Raw genomic sequence first — 10,495 nt, 5'->3', positions numbered from 1 at the left:
AAGGGTTGAAAACGAATAGGATAATTTTAATAGGCATTTAATAAATTTATAAGATTTCATGCTCTTTTTTCTTTTTTTTCTCTATTTCTCATCATCTTCTTGATGGTCCAAACTCCACATTAAACATAAAAAGAAAGAAAGAAAAATAAAATAAAAGTGGACTTAAGTGGAACAAATGAAACTATTGGGTTTTGTGTTGCCCACTCTCATAGTCGAAGGAGGTGATATGTAATTCAGTAATCTATTAGGACGCTAAACGTATTATCCTTCTCAAATCAGGTGATAAATTCACATTAAGGCATTTTTCAAAACAAAACAAATCACGCAATTAAGGCGGGAGAAGATGAACTAATCACCCATCTCTACATAAAGTTACATAGTCAAACTTTTGTGCTAACTGAAAACCCCAAAACCCAAAACAACACGCATACGATTCTTAGCATTTTCTGCAGATGATCACTTTGTGATGGTGGTTACTGTCAATGGCGGATCCGTACAGAACGAACCCTCACGCTTCTTCATCTCTCGAATCCGAAGATATGTCTTCTTTTTTTCTCAATTATCTTCAAGGTACATCGGCATCCGCTTCTGCAACTGCTGCGACTGGTTTCTATAACCGATCGGTACCGGCGCCGGTGGCTGAGTCCTCTTCTAGCCTCAATTTCTCCGATCCCGGACGATTTTATACTGCCGAGTTCAAGGAAGGCGTTGAGAATGTATTTGCTTCTGCTGGACTCGGGGATTGTGTCGGCATGAATTCAGCTAATAGGAGAGAGTTTTTGGAAGATGACAAGGTTGATAACTTCGGTTTCAGTAGCGAGGTGAGATTTTTTTGTTTAATCTGTACAAATATAACTTGCTAGTTCTGAAAATTTCACTCTCCACTTCGCTGGGTTTCATTTTCCTTTTTATAGTCAAATGATTCATGTAGAATTTGCAAATTTCATTTACTCTGATTTTACAATCTGTTCAGGAATGTGATGGACTTGACATGCCATCTGATCCGACTCATCCACGTTCTTCAAAGAGGAGTAGATCTGCTGAAGTTCATAATTTGTCCGAGAAGGTTGGCTTCAATTTTGAATCTTAAATTTGCTGGTTTGCATCCTAAAAGTACATCTACCTATTATACGTGATCAATTTTTGTGTGACAGAGGAGGAGGAGTAGGATCAATGAGAAACTGAAAGCATTACAGAACCTAATTCCAAATTCTAACAAAGTATTCTTCAACATCTCAGCCTTTGAGCATTATTTTATGTATTGGTTTTACTTTGCTATCATATTTGAGCTTTATTTATTTGACAGACTGACAAGGCATCTATGCTTGATGAAGCCATTGAATATCTGAAGCAACTTCAACTGCAAGTTCAGGTTTAACTTCTAGCTATTCCTCTTTGACTATTTCTAGTTGTTCGTAGTCTACTAGATGTTATGTTAATGTTTTCAAACACTTTAAAAGAATAGGATTATGACCGTGATGCTTAACAGGAGTACGTAATAAGGTGTATCGTGTATGCATAATGTGAAGACAAATTAGTAACATATTCTAATTCTTATGACCGAGCACAAAGTCACGGAATAAATACACTTATTTTCCAGTGAACATGTTCATTGGAAATTGAAAGCAATACACCATCTTTCTCCTCTCTAAATCTGTCTATTGCATGCTCAATTTCAATAAAAGTGTTAGTTGCTTGATTTCAATCACATTTTTTGGTGTTTGTTGGTTGAAAAACGTCTTTTTTGTCAGTGATATTACTGTAAATGCATGCCATAAACCTGAAGGAAGAATGTTAATTTCAATACAGGGATTCATATGTGCTTTACTGATTTCTTTGAGAATTATTGAACCCTCGTTTGAACTATGTGAATCGTCTCATTCAAACATTTGTGTTTGTAAAAAGAGAACATTTTTCTTTATATTTTGTCTTCTATCTTCACCCCCACATGTGCACACTAGATTACTATTACCCCCTCTTTCCAACTGAATGGCACCTTTTTATATTTGAGAACTTTTAATTTTAAATTTCCGATTTCTCTTTAAGCACAAAAATATCATCATATGTTTAAGATCATAAGATCCAACTTTGATATGTAGCATTTTTTTGTTTTTTCCTTAAATTTCGTGTCCACAATGCCATATAAAGCGAAATGGAGGGAGTATTATGTTTTATAAGTCTAGCAAATGATTTTTTTTTATGAGGGATAGAAGTGAGACGAGGTCGGGACCTCTAACTGGTCCCATACGATGTAAATTTGAATGTAGCAAGTAGCAATTCATGTAAAAGTTTAAACTATTAGAGAATGAACAGCTATATTTATTTGAAGTTTGTCTTCTACATGAGTTAAAAGCAAACGGCATACATAATACTTTGATAAATTTTGTATTCTATCCACTTTTGGAGAATTTTGTGTTTTAGGTGTGATTAGTCTGTTACCATTGAAAGTCTTCCACAACGTCACGACTTTGCTCTTGCTAGTATCATTGTCCTCTCTCCGCCTGGTTAAATAAAAGAACATGGGCAGTGGAGCTTTGGAATATCAAATCAAAAATTAAGAAGGAAAATATAAAGAAAGAAAGAACAGATTAATCTCAAATTGCATTTCTCACAGCTGGATGCTATCACTGCTGCATGGGAGAGAATTCAAAATACTAGTCTCAACTCTTTAGATTAGTCAAAAACAGGTGCAGAAAGTTTATGTAGGTATCTTCCACAAAATGGAATGGAATGGAAAAGGTTGATGTGTGTATTTCTGTGGTATTGTAGCACACTGTTGAGACAAGTATGGCACACACAACTTTGACATTTGATGTTACAGGCCTCATCGTTTTCGGTTTTTATTTAACTTTTGACACCCCATAAGAAGCTAAATGAAATGAAGTGCCTTTGGTTTGGAACCTTTCTTTAAATCCTTGGAGCTCTAATTTGAGCTAGTAGGTAATTCTAAAGAGGTGCACAACTTATTGCTACTAGTCTCTACTACGTTATGGAGAATTAGTGGGGATAAGCTAAGAGAAAGTATGTATTGGTCTGGCATGAACTTTAATTATGTTTCTTACTTTTGGGAGTATCGTGACCTTTAGGTTAGTGGAAAAGGGATTGAATTGAGAAGTGTAAATGAAGAAGATAAACCTATCTTATATTCAAGAATTGTTTCGTACACAGTTTGAGGTGTGTTGAGCACCCCTCTAAGTTCACTAGTTTCTTATTGCTCCTTTAGCTTCAATAGATTCATACTTAACTGTTTTTTACTAAAGCTCATGCTATTAGTCATTTCTCTATCTTACATTGAGCATTGGTTTGGCTTCAAGCTTGACATTTTTATTATGTAACAACAAATTTTGCACTTGAAAAAATAATGAAAGGTAGAAAATATTGCGACAAGTGTAGTATTTTAATTCAACTGTAGTGAATCTCCGTGATTCCTCTGATTATTTTCTTTAGAAATAAATTCCAAGGGCTTCTTGTTATGAAACTGGTACCTCTTATGGGTTATGATGACCCCTATTTATAAAAGTGGGGATTCCATATGTAGAACATTCACAAATGAAAGTAAGATATGACATATAAAAGAAATGGAGAAGATGATGTGGATTGTGCAAAGTGATATGCTCTATCCTTGAAATCTAACCAAGGTTTTCGGTGATTGTCTGATTTGTAGAGTCATTTGGTGAATTTATTTTATAGTCTTATCTGTAATTTGGTTTCTTTCAGTTTACCCTTATAATATGTAGTACTAAAATTTTTGCTGATTAGATGATTTCAGGTAGGAAACCTCCTGAAATCTGGAGGTTCCCTGGCATACTCTTTGCTAATCTGATTAGCTGTTCCTCTTATGATTTATTTATGAAAATGGTAATCTTTTGGTATAGTCATCAAATCCCTTAACGTTTTCGATCACTCAGTAGACAAGGGCACTTGCAATGCACGTCAGTAGTTTGCATATATGAGGCGCTTGAAATTGAGAAGTGCAAAAATCTTATAATTACTTTTGATTTCATATTGGTATCATCTGTAGTTGCTGAGTATAGGAAAATAGCTCAATAGCTCACTTGATATAATGGGTCAAACAACATACCAAAATTTAATCTAGCTAATAAAAAGTACTGTAGTTCCTAAAAATAATACTCCTCACTGTGCCATCCATCTCAAAGATCTAATGTTTAATCTTTCTCTTTCTGGGGCTGTTGATGTTTGATGTCGAGGACATGTAGTCATAAGTTTTGACTAGTATCAAGTGACTTTCTGAGGTTTAAGCACATGCAGATTATGATGAAGTCACTACTATATCTGTCACTGTCTTCTTTAAAACTGCATAATAGAAACTTTCCGTTTGTCTCCTCTCTTTGGATTTTCAGATGCTTACCTTGAGGAACGGATTGAGTTTATACCCGGGATACGTTCCTGGGTCTTCGCAGTCGGTGCAACTTCCATCTGGTAATGAATTTGATGGGAGAAGTTTTATGCTGAGTGCAAATGGAGGAGCTACACTTCCTATGAATCGAGAAATGCAGCAGACTGCATTTGAAATTTCCCATCAGAATCCGTCAGGCAAACCAACAATAACCTCACATAATACAGAAAACGCTGTAGCTTTAGAAACTTCAATTCAGAATCATTATGGACTTCTTAACCATTTAGCATCATCTAAGGTAAGCTGCTTGTAGTATTTCATTGAGATCTCGTAAAGTTGAACGCTAAAGCAATTCTCTTACCTATTCAGGACATGTGCCGAGACAATACGCTATCAAGATTGCATTTAGATATGAGTTGCTCTGGAAACAATTCATCATCAGGAGTGTCGTCTTAACCAAAATTTCAAAGGATCAAATACTCAAGGAGTTGGTGTAGATGGAATTAACTGTTGATACAATGAAACTCCAATTGTTTGTACATCTCATAAGTTAAATATTTGCCTCATGGTCCTGAGATACACTGATCCTTGATTGTTATGCTCAACGAGCACGAACGGAACTGTGCTTTTGTAACTGTTGAAACTTTTACTTGACAAAATAACTAGTGTTGAAAAAATAACCGTTCGAACTTTTCAGATACTTGTAGCACCGTTTGGCCACAAGTTCTCAAATATTCTTGATAAGTTATTTTTAGAATAAATTTTGGTGAAATTGCTTAGCTCCAAGTTTTTCTAAGTTTTGGTGAAAGTTCAAAAAATATTATTTTGTATTTGTAAATTCTAAAAATTATTAAAAATACTCATAAGTTTGTGTTATCATTTTATAATGAACACGTTCTGTTAAAAAAAATTATAACATAATTGATAACAATCAACAACAATAAAATAACATTATATATAATAGATTAATCGTTTCATTTAACATTTACTTGATGATCAAGAATTAAGGGGGTCGGTGAATATTTTTATAGATAAGTTTTATTTAAGAGGGATTAATGATATTGTTTGATCACATTAATGGAGTAAATTGGTAGATAAATATTAAGTTGTAATTAATAAATGATTGGTGTTTTTATAAAATATAAAAAATTGGGTTATTTTTTAAATTTCCAAGTTCTATTTTTATTTTTTAGAACTTGGGAACTTGGGGATTTTTCCAAAAATATTTGCCAAATAATGGCAATTTGTATGGACAAACACATGTTTTCAAATTTTTTTCAAAAACTACTTGGGTCAAACGCTATCGTACTGTATGACGTTTCGAGTTCTACCATTGTTGTACTTGAAAATGAAAAATATACTTGTCTTAAATAGATGTCGTTTCTGGGTAATTTCAGAATTTCAAATGAAAAATGATTTGACGTTAAAATACACCTTCAAATCATTATTTTGAAATTATTGTAATTTGATTTAGTAATTCTGTTGGCTTAATCTGTTTTATTTATGTTACCATAAATAGTGCAAGTACTAGTGGTGATAATTATTGCAGTTGTAAAATCTAGTGGGGTTTGCTTTGGGTTAGTTTCTAAAACATATGTGAGAAAACTGTGCTATGTACTTTGCAAATTACTATGTGGTTCCATTCTCTTCTATAATTATGATAAATGTATTTTGAATCGGGCATATTTATTTGTCTTCAATATATTACTATAAACAGAGTGTATACTAAACTGTAGTGCCTGAACTAGGTATACTAAGGTCTATTTCCCTTTTTTGAACTTTTCACTTAATGGAATCCGCAACAAATTTTTTAATTTTTTCCCAATATAAGCAGTAGATGTAGCATCTTCTACTATAAATAAGGAGTAATAAGAAAAGAAATCAAAGTAAATAAAGGTCCACTAACAATAACGAATATAAAGATGAAGTCATAAGTTGAACTAGATCACCAACTCCACAACATTCTTTTTTTAATAATTTCTTAACCCTTGATTAACAAAAAAGAAACTAAAAGTGACACAACTATTATCAAAGGGGAAAATTGAGAAGAAAAAAAGTGGTATCAAGCTCAATTAAAATAAAGCTAAAGTATCCATCAACAATCTTTAAATGAAATTCTTAATATCTAACCATACAATCCAACAAAAAAAAGCATACAAAAAGAAATGAGATAAAAAATAGTCTTTTCGTCTCCAAAAATTAAAAAAAAAATCATTCTAAGATAAAAGTTATAAAATCTAATATATACTCTATCTTCTTAATGAATATAATTATTGGTAAGATAATAGTTATTTTGAAACCGGCAAAAATCAATCAATAAACAAATGCCACCAACTATACCATTTACTATATGGTTACATCCATAAATAGTTACATACATGTATTGAATACACGTTTCTTATGAATGCAACAATAAAGTAATCTAATCAATAATCCAAAGGGGGCAATTTTCTCCATTTCTACATGTCCCATCATTACAGCTCCTCCCCCTCCACCTCCACCTCCAAATGGTCCCAGAAGAAATCCCTCTCAGCTTAGCTCCAAAGATGACTCGTACTGTAACAAGCTACTGTCTCTACCATCAACAGAAGAGTCCATAGTCCCCGCCAAAGTGCCACATGCAGTATTCCATTACCATATAATACTCTTGTCTTTCTCCTACAACGGTTCTTTGTTAATCAGTTAACCCCCAAGTCTTCCCGGAGCAGGAGACTATGTCTGGGTTTCTAACCGATGAACTCTCAAAAAGAACTTCAATTTTTGGTTTACGTTTATGGGTCGTTTTGGGTATTTGTGTAGGAGCTGGAATTGTGCTTGTTCTGTTTCTTATCTCACTATGGTTCACTTCCAAACGTAACAGTAGTAAAAACACCCTTTCAGTTTCAGCTAAGAAAAACCCCAATATACCTAAAGTATCCAAGGAAATTCAGGAAATCCGAATCGATCCAATTCGGACTCTGCTGGAAAACCCGAAATTACTACCTGCTCCAGCTCCGGTTCCGGAACCTGATTCTTTCGAGGAGAAAACCCAGAATTCTGGTGATCATCAGAGAGTCCACGTTGAGATCGGAAAGGGTCATAATATTGCCTATCCGGGTCGGGTCGGGTCCAATCATGGTAGTGAGGAAGTACGTTCTAGTGAGCAGGCTATCATTGCTGTGCCTGAGGTTTCGCATTTGGGTTGGGGTCATTGGTATACACTGAGAGAGCTTGAAATTTCCACAAATTATTTTGCTGAGGAAAATGTGATTGGTGAAGGTGGATATGGAATTGTTTACCGTGGAGTTATGGAAGATAACAGTAGAGTTGCTGTTAAGAATTTGCTCAATAACAGGTGCACTATTCAAAGTTCTTTCCTTTTCTGTGAATTGGTTATAAATAGATAACATAATGTTTCAATTATGTTTATAATTATTGCATGTGTCTTGAAATGTAATTAATGTAAAATATGCTTTTTAAAGTTATATGACCTAGTTCATGTGTTAAATGAGGTACCTTTGGGGTTTCTGGGGCTTAATTACTTGCATAATAGCTGGAGTTTACAACAACATACCTAATGTAATTGCACAAGTGGGGTCTGGGTTTAACTCTTACCTGACCTTGTAGAGGTAAAGAGGTTGTTTCTGATAGACGTTTGGCTTGAAAAACATAGCAAAGCAGTTCGAAAAAGGGAATACAGAAATGAAAGTAGTAATTATAGGATTAGTTTATGGTAAAAGCTGTAATTTTTGTTCTGTCTTCAGGCTTTTATATGTAGTTTTCTTTTCAGGGGACAAGCAGAGAGGGAGTTTAAGGTTGAAGTTGAAGCAATTGGTCGGGTTCGGCACAAGAATTTGGTGAGATTACTCGGTTATTGTGCTGAGGGAGCTCACAGGTAATTCAATTTCAGTTGTCTGCAGCTTAATTTAGTCAGTTAAAGCATTATTCTGGTGATTCTGCTTTTGAGCTTGAGTTGGGATGAATTACTCAGTACGGTCGATATGCTATTTCAGGATGCTTGTGTATGAGTATGTGGACAATGGGAACTTGGAACAGTGGCTCCATGGAGATGTAGGGCCTTGCAGCCCTCTTACATGGGAAATTAGAATGGATATCATTCTCGGAACAGCTAAAGGGTATACAACAGCTAATTCTTTTTGTTAACCTTTTTGTTTTGAGCGGTAATTGTTTTTGTACTTTGTGTTAAAGGGAGTAACTAAAGCTTGATGAATCTTACAGGTTAACCTATCTTCATGAGGGCCTTGAACCCAAGGTTGTTCATCGTGACATCAAATCAAGCAATATTTTGCTTGATAAGCAGTGGAATCCAAAAGTGTCAGACTTTGGCTTGGCAAAGCTTTTGGGTGCTGAGAAGAGCTACATTACTACTCGGGTTATGGGAACATTTGGGTTAGTGCTTGACATTTCAAACCCACTATCGTTGTTTTGTTGCTAATATTGAGTTGCTCTTGGAAAATAAATTGCTGATGACCCCTTTTTTATCAGTTACGTTGCTCCGGAATATGCTAGCACTGGCATGTTGAATGAGAGAAGTGATGTGTATAGTTTTGGAATTCTTATTATGGAAATCATTACCGGAAGGAATCCGGTCGATTACAGCCGTCCTCCTGGAGAGGTTTGTCTCATATTATCAATGTTAGTTCCGTGTTTCAGGAAAGCTCTTTAATATTTGTTCCAGTTTTGTTCTGACTCTGCTTGGTCGATCCAACTCACAGGTAACTCTGGTTGATTGGCTTAAATTAATGGTTTCAAATCGGAATGCCGAGGGCGTTTTGGATCCCAAGATACCTGAGAAGCCTTCTTCAAGAGCCCTGAAACGTGTTCTTTTGGTAGCATTGCGCTGTGTTGACCCCAATGCTCAGAAGAGGCCAAAGATGGGACAAGTAATACACATGCTTGAAGCTGATGACTTTCCCTTTCGTGATGTAAGCTCTAGTTTTCCTTCAGGCCCTTAAATTTAACGTCACATCATTAGTCACGAGATTCAACAGCTATGAATGCATTTGGGGTAATCGAATGATTTGAACTGAATCTAAGACTTAATTTGGATGTAATTGCGCTGTTAAATAAGATGTAGTCATTACAAGTATCTACTTTTCTAAATGATCACTCAATGCATGATACAACATGACGATATTTTCTGTTGGAATTATGTTTGTTACACCAGAAATTAAATCACATTAATGAACCTCCTTATGTACCCTAGTACCAACTACCAAGCACATGTACTTCTTTGAATATGTTTTAATATGCCGGAGATCTGATCAAAGTTGTGATGTCTATTTTATTACATCATGGACAAACATTGTTATATTTTTGCATAGTGCTTGTGTTTAATAGTACGCGGATCATCTCATCAGTTTCCGATCAATACCCAATACCCTTACTTGATATATCATTTTCACTTCATCTGAATAACTGTGGAATTGATACAGGAGCGACGTGCTTCAAGGGAACATGGTGGTCGTTTATATCGCGATGGCGCGAAAGAGAGGGTAATGGAAAAGCGTATAATTGAATCGGGTGACAGCAGTGGATATGAAAGTAGTGTGCAAACCAATTGGTCTTTGGTCAAGAAACAAGATACCGATGATGAGCATTACCAGCACCAAGGTAGTTAAAAGGTCAATTCCATCCCCGTTGTTTCGTCTGTCATTCATTTTGGAGATAGCACATGTAAATATCATTCACTTTAACTTCTGCCTTTTCAGTTAATTCAGCAGTCATGCTAGGTTTTGTAGCATAGCCCTTGTTATTACTATATGTAATTGCCTTCAGTTTTGCTTTGAACATAGCTGTTTTTACGAGTGAATCGACATGATTGTACTGCATTTACCATACTCGAGTTTAACTTTTGTGCACTGACAATGTCCTTTTATTACTACTTCAGATTAAAATTACCTACTAACTGTTACCGTAATCCTAATGTGGTAACATAAAAAGTGCAGTAAATAACCTGCCTTGTATGATTTTACCGGGAGTAGAAAAGAAAAAGGTAAATTTTCTTCGGGACAGATACAAGATGGAGTCATTTTCTTGGGAACAGATAATGTCACCGACAAAAAGCTACATTCAATAATAAGAGGATTATTGAACAATTAACAACTAAAATTAGTCGTACATAAAATGTACGATCAA

General features: G+C 35.0%; 1 protein-coding gene across 1 annotated transcript; it reads left to right on the top strand.

Annotated features, from left to right (window-relative positions):
• The first annotated feature begins 319 nt into the window (after window positions 1-319).
• LOC129902434 (probable serine/threonine-protein kinase At1g01540) lies at window positions 320-10,218 on the top strand. The gene is made up of 13 exons (XM_055977667.1): window positions 320-821; window positions 974-1,066; window positions 1,155-1,220; window positions 1,307-1,372; window positions 4,362-4,655; window positions 4,727-4,806; window positions 7,035-7,691; window positions 8,127-8,231; window positions 8,350-8,472; window positions 8,576-8,746; window positions 8,843-8,972; window positions 9,073-9,282; window positions 9,793-10,218. Exons 1-13 carry the CDS (start codon window positions 483-485, stop codon window positions 9,976-9,978), a joined length of 2,520 nt encoding a protein of 839 aa, XP_055833642.1. The 5' UTR covers window positions 320-482; the 3' UTR covers window positions 9,979-10,218.
• The last annotated feature ends 277 nt before the right edge of the window (window positions 10,219-10,495 follow it).

This window comes from Solanum dulcamara, chromosome 9 (genome assembly GCF_947179165.1).
Source record: "Solanum dulcamara chromosome 9, daSolDulc1.2, whole genome shotgun sequence".
Taxonomy (NCBI): domain Eukaryota; kingdom Viridiplantae; phylum Streptophyta; class Magnoliopsida; order Solanales; family Solanaceae; genus Solanum; species Solanum dulcamara.
Note: the sequence above shows the minus strand (reverse complement) of the source record. Positions and strands in the feature narration are given on the sequence as shown.

Bases quoted from the DNA above. Each gene is read 5' to 3' on its own strand.
- LOC129902434 (XM_055977667.1), top strand. From the start codon at position 483: ATGGCGGATCCGTACAGAACGAACCCTCACGCTTCTTCATCTCTCGAA. The intron at 1,221-1,306 runs GTATTCTTCAAC...TTTATTTGACAG, and splicing joins TAATTCCAAATTCTAACAAA to ACTGACAAGGCATCTATGCT. The intron at 8,747-8,842 runs GTTAGTGCTTGA...CTTTTTTATCAG, and splicing joins CGGGTTATGGGAACATTTGG to TTACGTTGCTCCGGAATATG.